Below are 17,581 nucleotides of genomic sequence, written 5' to 3'. Positions count from 1 at the left end.
TTATCAAAACCTGTGCAGGGGATAAATTGACCAGAGGCTTAGATGAATCAGATTGCTTCTTCTATTGTAAAAGAAGGCCTCTGAAAAATTGACATGTCCTAGAGATCAGTCAGGTTCCAAGTGCTCAGATCCCAGCTAATTGTTAGAATGAGCAATGAGAAAAGTGCAGTTGACTGCGACAATACTATAAACTTATATTGTAAGTTTGAAAGAAAACCCTTTGAAGATTGCGCTGCAGCTCCCTCAAAATGAAGAGGATGGACTGGATATGTTTAAAAGGTTTACAGTGGAACCATGTATGGAATCTGATCTGAGGAAGGGAGGGCACCTCCCGAAACGCGTCATCTCATGTTTGTTATTTTTCTTTACTCAATAAATATGGTTCTACTGTGAACCTTTTAAACATATCCAGTCCATCCTCTTCATTTTGAGGGAGCCGCAGCGCCATCTTCATAGGGTTTTCTTTCAAGCTTCTCCTCTTCTGCATCCAGGACAGAAGTGTAGCTGTTCCCTGCAACCTAGAAGGCAAGCAGCGACTCGATCTTCACTTAGTACCCCATTATCACTGGGGTAAAAGGCTTTTATTTTATTTTTTTAAGGTGAGCGGCCATCTATATGGTTCTTGGGCCAATCACTGGACCCCACTGCTCCTGTTTCCAAGGGTAATACACTAGGCGCCAGTATCGGTCTTCTCTTATTGTAAGTTTGTCTTGCTTAGCGCACTGTTCTTTCAGCTAGTTCAAGTCACAATTTTAACACTCAGACTCCAACCAATCCATGTCAAAAGTTTTTTAAAGTGACAGTGCCCATTTAAGGCTGTGTTCACATTACGTTCTCTTGGGGTATGCATCAGCAACCTGTCATAAACTGGTGACATTTTGTCCTTTTTCTGAAGGTATACATTCATTTTGCCAGGCTTAAAGAGGTACTCCACAGCCCCAGCATTTGGAACATTTTGTTCCAAATGCTGGGTGTGGGCTGTGGGGGTCATGCGGTCACGCCCCCTGTGACTTCATGCCACCCCCCCTCAATGCAAGTCTAAGGGAGGGGGCATGGCTGCCACCATTCCCCCTCCCATAGACTTGTATTGAGGGGCAGTGGCGTAACATGGTCATGACGTCACAAAGCCCCCACCCAGCATTTGGAACAAAATGTTCTGAATGCTGGGGCAGTGGAGTACCCCTTCAATGGGGTACTCCGGTGGAAAACTTTTTTTTTCTTCTAAATCAACTGGTGCCAGAAAGTTAAACAGATTTGTAAATTGACTCAAATAAAAGAAGGACTCGGCACCACCTCTATTAGCACTTAGGATATAGCAATATACTCGGTTTTCCTGTGTCTTTCCTTGCAACTGCTGGAGGGACTTCAGTGGTGCTCTACGTTAGGGCAAGTCCATTCAATATGTGTATAACAGAGAGATAGAAAAACGGAGCAACTTACCACACCGACCCAGGTATTCTTTGCAAGTGGTTCTTTATTCCATATCTTATTCCGGTCTGACGAAGCGCCTCGGCGCCAAATGGTCCCATCACCGAGAGGATACCCCCACGTCCCACGTGCACTCTCCCCTGCTTGTTTTCTATGGTTGAAGATATGGAATAAACAACCACTTGCAAAGAATACCTGGGTCGGTGTGATGAGTTGCTCCGTTTTTCTATCTCTCTGTTATACACAGATTTGTAAATCAACTGGTGCCAGAAAGTTAAACAGATTTGTAAATTGCTTCTATTAAAAATCTTAATCCTTCCAGTACTTATTAGCTGCTGAATACTACAGAGGAAATTATTTTCTTTTTGGAACACAGAGCTCTCTGCTGACATCATGAGCACAGTGCTCTCTCCTGACATCTCTGTCCATTTTAAGAACTGTCCAGAGTAGGAGAAAATCCCCATAGCAAACATATGCTGCTCTGGACAGTTCCTAAAATGGACAGAGATGTCAGCAAAGAACACTCTGCTTGTGATGTCAGCAGAGAGCTCTGTGTTCCAAAAAGAAAATAATTTCCTCTGTAGTATTCAGCAGCTAATAAGTACTGGAAGGATTGAGATTTTTTAATAGAAGTAATTTACAAATCTGTTTAACTTTCTGGCACCAGTTGATTAAAAAAAAAAAATAAAGAAAAAAAAAAAAAGAAGTTTTCCACCAGAATACCCCTTTAAGTGTGTTTTACTTTGCTTTTGAGACAGACAAAATGAACATATTTGTCAAACATCCAAACATATTCACAAGTAGTCAAAACTAGATGCATCTAGGCAGATACTTTTCATGTAATGAAAATTTTTCTTTTCATGTAAACATAATTTTTACATACATTTTGTATAAATCCCAGCATGTCACTCTAAAAGGCTGAAGAGGTAAAAAGGTCCTTTGTAAATGTCATTGGGGAATATTTATCAAATCCTGCGCAGAGGAAAAGTTGACTAATTTTCCATTGCAACCAATCAGATTGCTTCTTTCATTCTCGAAAAGGGCATCTGAAAAATGAAAGAAGACATCTGATTGGTTGCTATGAGCCTCTGGTCAACTTTTCCTTTACACATGTTTTGATAAATCTCCCCCATTGTCTTTATATCACAATGAAAGTAAGTGACTTATTTCTCCTCGATTGATAGGTTTGGCAGGTCCAATGAATGTACGTGAGGGGGAGGTAACTACGCATTCTGTACAAGTCATTTGGGATAGAGCTGAAGGAAGTTTTCAGCAGTATGAAATCATTTGCAAAAATTGCTTCTACTCTAATTCAGTAAGTGAAAACATGACTTCAGTAGGTTATGAAGGTGACTACATAAGACCTCAATGGCATCTGTTTATTTTTTTCACATTTATTAAATGTAAAACACATGTTTGTGTAGCAAAATACAATGTTTAAGAACATATGTAAAAAACCTAAAGGCTTCTATGAGCTACATGTTTGTGTGATGATTGTTCTACTGTATAGTAGGCAAATTAACTGTTCAGCACTACAAAACTAAAAGCATATGCTGTGACACCAATGTATGGCCAGTTGCTGGTGTAAAGGACCTGCATTTATTTGTTTATTAATTTATTTATTCATTCATGCATTTATTGTTAAGCTAAACAGTAACCCCTTAAAGGGGTATTCCGGGCAAAAACATCTTATCTCCTATCCAAAGGATAGGGGGATAAGATGTCTGATCGCAGGGGGCCCGCCGCTGGGACCCAAAGCGATCTCCCTGCAGCAGCCCGCATTCTATGCGTAGCTGCGTCTGCAGTTTTGGAAACCGCCGGGCTTCTGAGACGGGGGTTGTGACGTCACGCCACGCCTCCTCCATTCATTTCTATGGGAGGGGGCTTAACGGCCTCAATGCCCCCTCCCATAGCCCGGCGGGTTCTGAAACGGCAGACGCAGCTACGCATAGAATGCGGGCTGCTCCAAGGAGATCGCCGGGGGTCCAAATGGTGGGCCCCCCGCGATCAGACATCTATCCTTTCGATAGGGGATAAGATGTTTTTGCCCAGAATACCCCTTTAAGGACACAGCCAACTTTGTTTTTTAATTTTCATTTTTGTATTTTATTGTTTTTTTGTGTACCAATGATTGTACATTGTACTTTGTAATAATATCATTCATTTTACCATAAAATGTATGGCGAAACAAAAATATATTATTTTTCTGGGAAAATTAAAAAGAAACCCACAATTTTGTAAATGTTAAAGGGTTTTATTTTCATGCTGTACACTTTATGGTAAAATATTCATTATCAATAAGAAACTAGGCAGTTGCAAGTGCTTCGACCGGTATATGCTGGAGCTGCAGTCAGAGATGTCCATGGCTTTTGGGAATTTGGCTTCTTAACATGTGTTGTGATATGGTACTACTATTATTCTTCTTTCACCTGTGTTGTTATTGGTTTTTGCCCCTGTGGTGTCCCGGTACCGTATTTCATACGTTACCTTTGTAGAGGTCCCCATAGTCAGAGTCCCTAGGAATGTCGGGGTCCCTCTCCTATAGTTATCCCCTTGTCACACCTCAGTTAGTCTATGATTGTATAGATGTTCTTATAAATATAAGTATAAATGTGTACATATGTAATTGCCTACCTATTCAGCGTAGCAGGACCTGCGGGTCATGTGATTAAGGTTCAGAACTCTATGGTTTTGCTAAAGGACCTTTGGTTCTTGTAGTCAGGTGATCACCCACAATGCAATGTAACGGTGAGTGACAGCTGATTGGACCAATCCAAAACGGCTCAGCCCCTGCCCATATAAGGGAGCTGCAGCCATTAATCCCTCTCTTGTTCCTGTGCTGCCAAGCAAGCAGCATCTCTCTTGGGTTGCTGACTCTGGAAGAGGTAGGACCTCGCAGCTTACAAGACGATTTACTAGGCCAAAGCCTTGCGTCCTCGGCCTTTAACATAGCGGATAGACTAAGCAATTCTCCGCTACTCACCGCAAGACCACTGGACCTAAACTCACCCTTAAATCCAGCGGATCTCTGCTATACAATCCCTAAGAAGCTAAATTGAGCTTATCTGATCCCAACCAACTGTCAATCGCTGCTCAAGCTATATGCATAGAGACTTTGTTATCTGGACTGTTACTATTGCTGCATGTACAGAAATTCTTCAGTAAAAGTTCCTTCAAGTTTTCAGTTAACAGTGGTTGTGGACAATCCTTTATTTCTGCATCACCTACTGCTCTTGGGAAGGGTGGCAATAGGCCTATCAAGAATACAGCATTTAACCCTCCCCCTGGCGTCACGAGTGACAAGGGTTAACAGCGCCCTTCATCATCCTGAACAGCAACACCCTAACCACCCTACACCCCACAAGGCTTTATTCCTCAATCCTCCACCACACCCCCTTTTAGGCACACCTTATGGTATGACCAGGTTACGTCTCAGGTCAAATAGGTTAGGTACGCCATGTATAAATAAATTATATACTGTGCCCCCTATATAAATTAATTAATATAATGTGCCCCCATATCAGAATATACTGTGAGCCATATATGAATAAATGATACACTGTACACCCATAACGTAATTATTTATACACTGTGCCCCCATATATAAATCAATGCGTTATTGTAATTTATATTAACTTTTGACATGTCGTCCAGACATGCCAAATAATTACATCGCACCATGCCTTAGTCCCAAGATCCACTGCAGTCATGAATTATAGCCAGCCTTAGTGCACTTTACTTCCTAGATGCCTGCTGCTGCACGTCTCAGGACTGAAACCGGGTGCAATTAAACTTTTGAGATGTCTGAATGACAAAATGACCAACACTTTAATACACTTTGCCCCATTTATGAATATATATATGTCTAGCTAGCCAGGCACCCAGAAACTGATGCAGGCAGCGTAATTTGTAATCATGTTACCTTTGCCCTGAAGAGTGTCGAGAGGTGGTGTCGGGAGCCTGTGGCTTTTTTACACCGCCAGCCACTGATAATTTTAATATAAACATGTCCTAAGAATATGCTTACAAATAAATAAAGCCAGGCAACCACTTCAGGGATCCTGCTTCTCCCTGTTATTTTAACATACAGTCCTGGAAACTGGGGAGAAATGACCGAATCCCTTCCCTGCTTTCACTCCATTTTTAGCAGTTATGTTAAGAACTGTCCCTAAAAATTGCAGGAAAATACTTTCTGTGATTGTTAATAGAAAAAAAAAAATGGGAATAAAATGAATATTTCTATAGTAATTGGTTTCATCTCTTTTTTTTTTTTTTCTAATTTCAGGTTCAGAAAGTCACCGAAGAAACAGCATTGTTTGTGCAGTTAACACCTGGTACATTCTATACATTCTCAGTTTCCACAGAGAAACAGTTCTTTAAAGACAGTGTGCCTGTAACAATACATATCCAAACAAGTAAGTGTTTCAGATAACTTGTCTATGCATTGATACATTCAATGTAACAGTATTGACTGCCATGTTGATATACCTTACTGGTCAACTAACCTAATTTGCCCCACCACTACCTAGCATAATGGAAGGGAATGAGAATGGTGTGGAACTAAAGGTTGTGGAAGAGCAACTGCTTCCCTAGTTAACTGCTGCTACCAACTGCTTCCCTTGTTTACTGTTGCTACCAACTGCTTCCCTAGTTTACTGTTGCCACCAACTGCTTCCCTAGTTTACTGTTGCTACCAACTACTTCCATAGTTTACTGTTGCTACCAACAGCCGCCACTAGGACTTTAAGTTGAGTCCATTCTGCGTTTTGTCATGGGGCCAATACTTTCTGTCTATGAATTACATAGTAAAAATATACACATTCATAAAGTTAAATGTAACATATCAGAAACCACCCGATTGTGCCCCTGGGTTGCAATTTAGCCTTTTGCTGCAATACTAGACACTGACCACAGACAATAATGGTGCTGTTTCATGAAAAGGCACATCCTCTTTATCTCATACAACTTCTATTTAGGTTATAGCCCAGATGAAAGTAATAAAGTAGGGGTAAAAAATATTCCCTGATTATATAAGTACAGTCAAGGAAATGACCTAGATTAAGATATTTCAGTATGTTCTTTTTAATAAATATTTAGTAAATTCTTTTGATTCTAACATTTCAAGTGAAACATTCATCATTGTGATAAGCATGTCTTTTTATTGTATTGATATTCATTGGCCCAGATTTATCAATTTGCCTGAAACCAAGATTGTCTGGTTTTGCCCATAACACAGCTCAGATTTTATATTATAACAAGCTCTGGTAAAAAGAAAGCTGAGCTGTGATTGGTTGATGTGGGCAAAACTAAACCATTTCTATGCATAGATCTAAGGCTACTTTCACACTATGAGTATTCATCCGTTATTAACCCCTTAGGGACCCAGCCCATTTTCACCTTAAAGACCCGGCCATTTTTTGCACATCTGACCACTGTCCCTTTAACCCCTTAAGGACTCAGCCCATTTTGGCCTTAAGGACTCAGACAATTTAATTTTTACGTTTTCATTTTTTCCTCCTCGCCTTCTAAAAATCATAACTCTTTTATATTTTCATCCACAGACTAGGATGAGGGCTTGTTTTTTGCGCGACCAGTTGTCCTTTGTAATTACATAACTCATTATATCATAAAATGTATGGCGCAACCAAAAAACACTATTTTTGTGGGGAAATTAAAACGAAAAATGAAATTTTGCTAATTTTGGAAGGTTTCGTTTTCACGCCGTACAATTTATGGTAAAAATGACGTGTGTTCTTTATTCTGAGGGTCAATACGATTAAAATGATACCCATTATTACATACTTTTATATTATTGTTGCGCTTAAAAAAAATCCCAAACTTTTTAACCAAATTAGTACGTTTATAATCCCTTTATTTTGATGACCTATAACTTTTTTATTTTTTTGTATAAGCGGCGGTATGGGGCTCATTTTTTGCGCCATGATCTGTACTTTTTTTTGATACCACATTTGCAAATAAAAAAATTTTAATACATTTTTTAGAATTTTTTTTAAATAAAATGTATTAAAAAAGTAGGAATTTTTGACTTTTTTTTTTTTTCGTTCACGCCGTTAACCGTACGGGATCATTAACATTTTATTTTAATAGTTCGGACATTTTCGCACGCGGCGATACCAATTATGTCTATAAAAAATTTTTTTTACGCTTTTTGGGGGTAAAATAGGAAAAAACTGACGTTTTACTTTTTTATTGGGGGAGGGGATTTTTCACTTTTTTTAACTTTTACATTTTTTTACATTTTTTTTACACTTGAATAGTCCCCATAGGGGACTATTCATAGCAATACCATGATTGCTAACACTGATCTGTTCTATGTATAGGACATAGAACAGATCAGTATTATCGGTCATCTCCTGCTCTGGTCTGCTCGATCACAGACCAGAGCAGAAGACGCCGGGAGCCGCACGGAGGAAGGAAAGGGGACCTCCGTGCGGCGATATGAATGATCGGATCCCCGCAGCAGCGCTGCGGGCGATCCGATCATTCATTCAAATCGCGCACTGCCGCAGATGCCGGGATCTGTATTGATCCCGGCACCTGAGGGGATAATGGCGGACGCCCGCGAGATCGCGGGCGTCGGCCATTGTCGGCGGGTCCCTGGCTGCGATCAGCAGCCGGGATCAGCCGCACATGACATGGGCATCGCTCCGATGCCCGCGGTTATGCTTAGGACATAAATGTACGTCCTGGTGCGTTAAGTACCACCGCACCAGGACGTACATTTACGTCCTGCGTCCTTAAGGGGTTAAGCATTAATAACTCTGGGATGCTTTTACCTTTCATTCTGATTCTGAGAATGTTCTTTGTGACATATTCTACTTTATGTTAGTGGTAAAATTTCATTGATACTTGCATAATTCCAAAATTTGATGAAAACATTTAAAATTTAGCATTTTTTTTAAAAACTTTGAAACTCTCTGCTTATAAGGAAAATGGATATTCCAAATAAATGATATATTGATTCACTTATACAATATGTCTACTTTCTGTTTGCATCATAAAGATGACATGATTTTACTTTTGGAAGACATCAGAGGGCTTCAAAGTTCAGCAGCAATTTTCCAATTTTTCACAAAATTTTCAAAATCGAAATTTTTCAGGGACCAGTTCAGGTTTGAAGTGGATTTGAAGGACCGTCATTTTAGAAATACCCCACAAATGACCCCATTATAAAAAATGCACCCCTCAAAGTATTTAAAATGACATTTAAAAAGTTTGCTAACCCTTTCATAGGATTAGTAGCAAATTGAAGGAGAAAATTCTACATCTTAATTTTTTACACTTGCATGTTCTTGTAGACCCAGGGGTAAAAGGAGAGAAATCTTCCAAAAATTTGTAACCCAATTTCTCTCGAGTGTGGAAATACCTCATATGTGTATGTCAAGTGCTCTGTGGGTGCACTACAAGGCTCAGAAGGAAAGGAGCAACAGTGGGATTTTGGAGAGTGAGTTTTTCTGAAATGGTTTTTGAGGGGCATGTCACATTTAAAAAGCCCCTATGGTGCCAGAACAGCAAAAAAAAAAAAAAAAAAAAAAAAACACAAGGCATACTGTTTTGGAAACTACACCTTTCAAGGAACGTAACAAGGGGTACAGTGCCTTAACACCCCACAGGTGTTTGACGACTTTTCATTAAAGTTGGATGTGTAAATTGCTGGGAGTTGTATTTTTGACACAGCTGGAGACACACTGGTTGCGAAACACTGAGTTAGGACACAAACTCTGTATCACAACCAATGTGTCTCCAGCTGTTGCAAAACTGCAACACTCAGCATGCATTGACAGTCGAAGGGCATGCTGAGAGTTGTAGTTTTGCAACAGCTGGAGGCACACTGCTACAACTCCCAGCATTCCCTTTGGTAGTCTGTGCATGCTGGGAGTTGTAGTTATGCAACAGCTGGATGCACACCAGCATGCACAGACTACCAAAGGGAATGCTGGGAGTTGTAGTTGGAACTCCAGCTGTTGCAAAACTACAACTCCCAGCATGCCCTTTGGCTGTGCATGCTGAGAGTTGTTGCCTCACCTCCTGCTGTATCCTGCCGCCGGGATTGCCGCTGGGACCGCCGCCACTGCTCCTGAGGGGACCCCCACCGGACCAGGGAGAGGTAAGAGACCCCCGCAGTCCATGATCTCTGCCCCGATCACCGCCTAGCAGGACAGTGATTGGGTCGGTCGATCAATCACGTGATCGTGAGGTGGCACCCGTGCCACCTCACTCCTGCTGGGTAAGGGTGAATGGGGCTGTCTCGGAGAGCCCCATTCACCCTTTTTTTTCCGGGTCACCAGAGACCCAATTGACCCGGAATGGCAGCAAATCGCCGGTCTGAATTGTAGGGGAGTGGAGCAGAACCCCCCCAGGGGTTTGCACGGGGTGCCTGCTGATAGATATCAGCAGTCACCCTGTTCCGGTCCCCGACTGGCGTGTGGTGGGGACCGAAATTCCCACGGGTGTACAGGTATGCCCTGGGTCCTTAAGTACCAGGGAGCGAAGGCATACCTGTATGCCCTTGATCCCTAAGTGGTTAAACATCCATTTTCTGTGTTAAAACGGATGCATTATAACAAATGAAATAACGGGTGCTAACGGCTGAATAACGTCTGTCAAAATAACGGGCATATTCATCCGTTAAGACATGTTATAACATCTATCATGTACCGTTATTTATGGCCGTTTTAACACCTCTGCCTACAGACTCCCACAGCTGGGACTACTACTACTCCCATCATGGAACAGACTTGTTTCCATGATGGGAGTAGTAGTTCCCTGGCTGCGGGAGTCTGCCAGTGACTGGGGAGGCTACATTAGTGTGTTTACTACTACCCCCATCATGGAACAGACTCTGTTCCATGATGGGGGTTGTAGTACAGGGGCCGAGGGATTCGATTAGAAGGTATTAAACAGGGGAGCGGGCGGCATGCTCCACTCCCCTGCAATGTATGATGTATTTTACTTTTAAATTCCTCGCTAGGAGCCCTGAATGGCCGGTATGGATGAGCCATTCAGGGCTCCCAGCAGGGTTTTTAAATTTGTGTTCCTTACTGTATAATCACATTCCCACTTAAGTATATTCATTTTATTTCCCATATGTGTATTTGTATGATTTCCTGGCTGCTGCCCGGTCATCTTCTCATCTTCTAGGGCACAGCAGGGACATGCCATTCCACTCCCTGCTGCTCATCTCCGTATATAACAGAGGAGCAGCCGAGAATGGAGGGACCTGTCCCCCCTGTGTGCTGTTATAGTGCTCAATTCCCCGCCGCTGCCGGTACCTGACCTGTTTCCCCTGTGCGCTGCTTCATTCATTCACCGCCGCTGCTGCCGGTTCCCGACATGTCCCCGCTGCTGCCCTGCTCCATGCTCAATCAAGAGACAAGTCAGTCTATAGATGTCAATCTATAGACATGTCAGTCTATTTCCCACCACTCATCTCCCTACCCAACGGAGATGAACAGTGGGGTATAGACTGACATGTCCCCGCTGTGCACTCTGATTGAGCTTGGAGCAGGGCAGCAGCGGGGACATGTAGGGCGGTGGTGGGGAATATATAAATGAGGCAGCGAATTGGGGGTACAGGTCAGGTACCGGCGATAGGGAATGGAGCACAATAACAGCGCAAAGGGAGACTGGTCCCTCCATTTTCTGCTGCTCCTCTCTGTCAGGTACGAAGATGAACAGCAGGGAATGGAATGGCATGTCCCTGCTGTGCGCTGTGACAGCGCTAGAAGATGAGAAGATGACCGTGCAGCAGGCAGGGGGGAATGATACATATTCACATGGGGGGAATCAAATAAATATACTTAAGGGGTAACATGTGATTATACAGTAAGGAATACTGAAGTTTAAAAACCCCGCCGGGAGCCCTGAATGGCTTATCCGTACCAGCCATTCAGGGCTCTTGGGGGGGAATTTAAAAATGAAAGTAAAATACATCGTTAATTGCAGGGTAGCGCAGCATGCCGCCTGCCCCCTGTTTAATAACTTTTAATCGCATCGGGTCCATGATGGGAGTAGTAGTAGTCCCTTAGCACTGCAGGAGTCTGCTGATGTCACCTCTTCTGAGCATGCTCAGAAGTAATGATGGATATTATAAACCAGGTGCAAACGGATGACATAAAGGCTCATCCATTTGCTGTAGACTTCAATGTTAAAAATAATGGCCGTTAATTTACCTGTTTCTTGCGACAAAAGAAAAATTTGTGCATGTGGCGTTTTTTCTTCCGTCACAAATAATGTCTGTTATTCATGACGGGCTATAACGGGTCATAATGGATAATCAAAAAGTTCCATAGACTTAAATGGGATTTTGTACCGGCTGTTTAACATCCGTTTTTAAGTCTTTTTGAGGAAGTTTTTAACAGGTCTTTAACGGAGCAACTTTATAGTGTGAAAGGGGCCTAAGCTGATGATCTTATTGTATAGTGATATTATTGTATAGCGTATAAACATAAACATTGATTTTGTTCTAAGTTCCTAGCTCCATAACATATGTAAACTATACAGTGGACACAACATCAATAACCGTGAACTGGCAATTGACTATTGGTCAGCTTGATGGGTTTATCATTTCAATAGAAGCTGGAAGCACCAACCAAACTGAAATGGTTCAACCAAGCCAAAGGTATCTTTTGTTTTTTTAGATTTTTAAACGGTATATTATAAAAACTTTACAGTTATAGTTTATAAATAGGTAATACATAAATATAGTCCATATTGAAAAAGTGGTCACAACAGAACCAGCCTAGTTCTTAAAAAAAGCTGTTCTTTTATTCCACCATAAAGATAAGATCTGGGCTGCTCTATGCAGGGTCTTTTCACTGAATAGCAGTTTACGGCACTTATCATGCTTTAGGGCTATGGAATCAAAACAGTTTGTGACTGATTTGTGAGTGTCACTAGTTTGTTACTTAAGGAAAGAAAATCATCAGTGACCATAACTGTAACAGCTCCCCAGTGTGAGTGCTTACTGTGAACTACTCACAATCATTTTTGATTCCAGATCTATGCCATTTGCACACTATACATAGAGAGAGGCCAGAGTACAGTTTATATGGAGCACCAGTATTAATAAAATTCCTGGCTTGTTTCTTGTCGGTGAAAGTGAATTGCATTGCTTAAAGTGGTAGTCTGCATACATAATATATTTTAAAGGTGGTTATCCTAACAATGGGTTCACACCATGTTTTTGCAATACAGTTCCCGTATCCGTTTTTAACTTGAAAACCGCTCGTAACCGTTTTGAAAACCGTATGCATTGACTCTCCATTGAAAACCGTATGCCAAAAGATGCATCCGGTTGTGTCCGTTTTGCATCCTGTACGGTTTTGTCAGGTTTTTTCCCGTACCCAAAACTGTAGCCTAGCATGGTTTTTGGTCCTGGTGAGAAACCGTATTGAAATGTATACTTTTTTTTTAAATTAGGGAGTCAAGGGGAACCGTACAGAATTGTATGTGCGTATGGTTCCATCCGGTTTTCAGCATATGGTTTTTAACTTTGCACAGTTTTTTTCTTGGAATTTCAATCAAACAAATGAAACTTTATTCATAATGTTGTGAAAAGTTAAAAGCTTATATGTTTTGTTTTTTGTTTTTTAAACGGATGCAACCGGACATCATTTTTCAAACTGTATACAGATTAAAATTTGTACACAAGTTTTGATACAGTTTAGTCAGGTTTTGAGGAATCCAGTTTCTTTTAAATCAAAAACCTGATACGGGAGCTGTATTGCAAAAACGTAATGTGAACCCAGCCTAAGATTAAAAGTTATCCACAGAATAGGTTCATCAATCATGAGTGGAGGTTCCTTTTCCCCCGAATGAATGGGGTGTCAGGGTGCATGTATGGCCACCGCTCTCTTCCCTCTTTATGGGGCCTCCGAACATAAACGAGCACAGTACTTTAAGATACTTAATGACAGATGCGATAGTAAAATAGATTGCAATTCGTTGCTTATTTTAAAAATGTCTACTATTTCTTTCAGTGCCATGAAGTCTACTTTTCAACTGTATATTTGCATATTTTTTTGTGTTTTTTTTATTTTATTTGAATTCTACAAATTAAAATTATTTCTGCCATTTTTATGTCTTATAGACAGTATACTTTTAGTGGCCTTTTACCTGGCATTGAATGTGTTATTAGTATTGTAACAACATGTGGATCAAAGAAAAGCTCTCCTGCAGTTATAAATCTCAGTACAGGTAAATGTATAAATGATTTAAGCTTGCATTTATAAGAAGTCATGTATAACATTTAACCTAAAAAAAAGTAGACAGTACAGAACATAGTCTATTTTAACATGTACACGCATTGAGGAAATAAATAACGCATCCAGATAGAAATGTCGGATTTCTGCTAAACACCGCATTCACTTATGTCTCAGGCAGATATGTAAATGATTACAGTTTTGATCTGATTAAACAATGGATATTGGAACACAAGAGAGCATACCAGTGCTTCCCCCAGTTGCCCTATAAAAGGCTCTCAGATGCTACTTTTGGGTAGTGTACCTCTTGAAAGAGAGAGTTGATTGCTAGACATTCCTCTACTCACTAAGCACTTGAAGACATTATGCCCAGACTTTGAGAGGGGGTGCATAAGTGGACTAAGAAGATGGTAGTTTGATGAACTGCCCACAATTTAGACCGTTCTGACTAGGCTATTAGTGGTTACCTGAGGGGGCACACACATGGCAAACAGGTTCCAGATGACCCAAACAGACCACCAGTAGAGATGATTGTTTTATATGCCGACGAGCTCGAGCAGGTCCAAAAAGTTTTCTTGTCTACCAACCAGACATAGGTGACACCTTCATTGCATACCCCTGTTTCTGCCTTGATAATTTCCAGTTGCTTAACAAAAGGAAATTTGGTTTCACAGCACCCATTATGTGTCCTGTCATTGACAGCCAACCACTGTTGCCTTTGTTTTTAGTGGTTTGTAAATGAGAAACCTAGACTGCTAAAGACTGGAAATGTACAGTGTTTAGCTACGAATCCAGGTTCAGTTTGGAATTTGATGACAGCATTTAATATGAAGGCCTTGTGGTGCGAACTTCAATCCTGCTTTTGCGGGGGAACAACACACTACCCCACTGCTGGTGTGATAATCTGAGAAGTCAATGCAAATGACAGTCATTCACTACATGTGTCCCCTCTCCCCTTTCTCCAAAACCCATGTGTGTGCACTGTTGGAAAGTACAGGTTTTAGCTTACAGTGCCAAGCCGTGTCTACAAAGTCTGGTGCTGTAAGTTTAACCTCCTAAGTTACACATCCTGGTGCCATTAACAGTGTATGGCGCAGGCTTCTGACTCCAGCCCACACCATACCAGGTGGCCCTCAGCTGATTCCTGTAGCTGACATGCAGCGATCACCGTGGCCGGCTATTAACCCTTTAGATTGCTGCTGTCAAAGCAGACAGCGGTGTCTAAATACAACTTTAACCAATCCCTGGTGGTCCACTGGGGTGGATTGCCCCTCCCCAGTGTGATCACGGGGGAGCGATCCACTGCTGAGGTACCTCTCCTCCTGTGGCTACTGTGGCTCTGCATTGAGTCTGGCAGGACCAAGCTTAGTTCAATCGAGTAGAGCACACAGATCAATGTAGTTCTATGGAACTACATTGATCTGTGTGAGGAATCTAATGATTCCTTCCTAAAGTTCCCTAAGGGGACTAAGAAAGTATGGAAAAAAAAAAGTTGAATGAAAGTTTAAAAAACACCCATTAACCCCTTCCATATTAAAAGTTTAAATCACTCCCTTTTCCCAAAATTCCATATAAAACATATGTGAACATAAAAGCAAAAAATAAACATATTTGGTATCGCCACGTGCGTAATTGTCCGAACTATTAAAATAAAACCTTATTTATCCTGTACAGTGAACGGCATAAATTTTAAAAAATACCAAACCCCAGAAATGGGTTTTTATCATCACATCAAACCCCAGAAAAAATGAAGTAAAAAGTGATCAAAAAGTCAGATAAATATCACAATGGCACTGATAAAAACTACAGATCCCAGTTTTTTTTTTCCATTCTGGAGCATATGTTATGAAAAAATAAACAGTCATTACAAAGTACAATTGGTCCTGCAAAAAAAAAAAAAAAAAAAAAATCCCTTATATGGGTGTGAAGATGAAAAAATAAGAGTTATGGCAATTAAACTAAAGTGCAACAACAAAAATTGGCCCAGTCCTTAAAGTGTACTCGTCAGATCCAACAAAAATGTTTTTTTAATATATTACTCAGTACATAATCCTGACCATGTACATCAAATTTTTATGTGTCTAGCACCTTTATTTATTTTTTTATTACACTTTTAATTTAGCTCACTAGTCTGAATTCCTCTCAAAGGGATGGGCGTGGCCTCACTGTGCAGGTCTCTGCCCCCTCCCTCAGTATGCTGTCTGCTCACATCTCCCCTAGCATTAGCAAAACTACAACTCCCAGCTTGTCCTCACTGACAGTAGCGGGACACAAGCTGACAGTGGGAGGATTTTTCCTCCAGCTATGAGCCCTGCGCTCACAGCTGTCAATCAAGGAAGTGTGTCCATAACATAGGTGATGATGCATGGACACAGCAGGACTAGTATGTGTCCAAGCAGGCAGGGGGGGGGGGTAGTTGTTTGACTGGCTTTTTCAGTATGAAATAATGAAAATTTTCTAATGCTTTACATGTTTTACAACATATCAAAAGTTTTTGTATTGGACAGTGCCCATTTAAGGGGTTAACCCTGTATGTCAATTAACCTGGGAGGAGAAAGGAAGCAAAGAGTCAGGCAGTGCTGGATCTGCATGCACTCTGTTTGCTGCTTTATGGCTCTTCTGGGTGCCAGTTATTGAAGAACACGACTGATTTCCTCCAAAAATCGGTTGTGTGTGGTATTATAACTTGATTTCATTTACTTCAATGAAACTGAGCTGTAATACCACACACAAGCTTAGGACAGGTGTGTTGCTGCTTTTGAAACAAATTCTCATCCTGTTCTAATCCTGGGTAACCACTTTAAAATCAGTGGCACAGGGACATTCAATACAGCAGATAGCAGGTTATGAGAGCAATGTTATTTGTGAAAGTACACTAAAGCCAAATTTTATGTTCAGACTCATGAAATATACCCATATGATTTAACATTAGTATGAAATGTTGGACAACAATCCAGTTTGATGAATTTGCTTTGTAGATCCTGAGCCACCATCAGCTCTGGAAGTTCTTGGTCAGGAGGAACATTCCATTTACTTATCTTGGAAGCCACCACGTGGAAGATATGATAAGTTTCAAGTAAGTGCACATTTTATTAATGTAGATTTTGTATATAAGCTGCCTATGTATTCATTGTGTGTTATACAATTTTTGTAAACCAAAAATTTAGAAACAACAGGGCAATGAAAGCTTACCTGAAAGGTTTCTCTAGAAAAAAACAAAAAAAACAAAAAACCTGTAATAGGATAAAGTTTAATATTTTTAAAGTTGACACACAGAACAATTATTTTGCAATATGTTCATGAGTAGTCCCAAGCATCTGACCTTCAGGATTACAGCAGTTGTATATCTTTTTACGCATACTGAAAAAATACTTGTTTAGGCAGCTACTCTTGCTGGCACGTCATCTACATACCTTTCTCTTCATGTATATAATCTGTAATGATAAAAGAATAGTATTACTTCATTTAAGCCTTTGGTAGTTTTTTTTTTTTATGCACACAGGCCTCCTGTACACATACCTTTCCATAGTGCTCTTTGTTTAAAAATGTCTTTAAAAAACTTCAGTGTTTCATTTTGTGTTTTTGTGGCATGCTTCTAAAAAATGTTTTTTCTTTTTTCTGTGGCTTTTATGCTATTACATGTCATGTCATTCTTTAATTTTGTTGTTTAAGAACTTCTCATTAACAATGAGCAAATGAGCAAAAAACACACTTAAAACATTTTTTATGCAAGAAAAATATCTATGGATGTCCACAGGAGAAAAATCTGGGTGGAAAAATGCCACACCTGGAGCATGCCACATTTTTTAAAAACTACCATAAGAAAAGCCTTGTAGGCATGGCGGTTTATCATTTCCCATTGACTTACAGATAATATCTGGCTGCAATGGTTTTCCACCCAAAAGTTTTCGGTAAGGGAGGATATGACA

General features: G+C 40.6%; 1 protein-coding gene across 5 annotated transcripts in view; it reads left to right on the top strand.

Moving 5' to 3' along the window:
* PTPRQ (protein tyrosine phosphatase receptor type Q) overlaps window positions 1-17,581 on the top strand; it is a 447,893-nt gene that overhangs the window by 66,211 nt on the left and 364,101 nt on the right. For all 5 annotated transcript variants that reach the window (XM_056574450.1, XM_056574451.1, XM_056574448.1 and 2 more), the window contains exons 12-16: window positions 2,613-2,743; window positions 5,714-5,843; window positions 11,920-12,070; window positions 13,541-13,647; window positions 16,631-16,728. In XM_056574450.1, the coding sequence (XP_056430425.1) occupies window positions 2,613-2,743; window positions 5,714-5,843; window positions 11,920-12,070; window positions 13,541-13,647; window positions 16,631-16,728 (617 nt within the window). The remainder of the gene's footprint in view (window positions 1-2,612; window positions 2,744-5,713; window positions 5,844-11,919; window positions 12,071-13,540; window positions 13,648-16,630; window positions 16,729-17,581) is intronic.

The sequence above is a fragment of the Hyla sarda genome, chromosome 4, assembly GCF_029499605.1.
Source record: "Hyla sarda isolate aHylSar1 chromosome 4, aHylSar1.hap1, whole genome shotgun sequence".
In the NCBI taxonomy this organism is placed as follows: domain Eukaryota; kingdom Metazoa; phylum Chordata; class Amphibia; order Anura; family Hylidae; genus Hyla; species Hyla sarda.
This window is presented reverse-complemented; position numbering and strand designations above follow the sequence as displayed.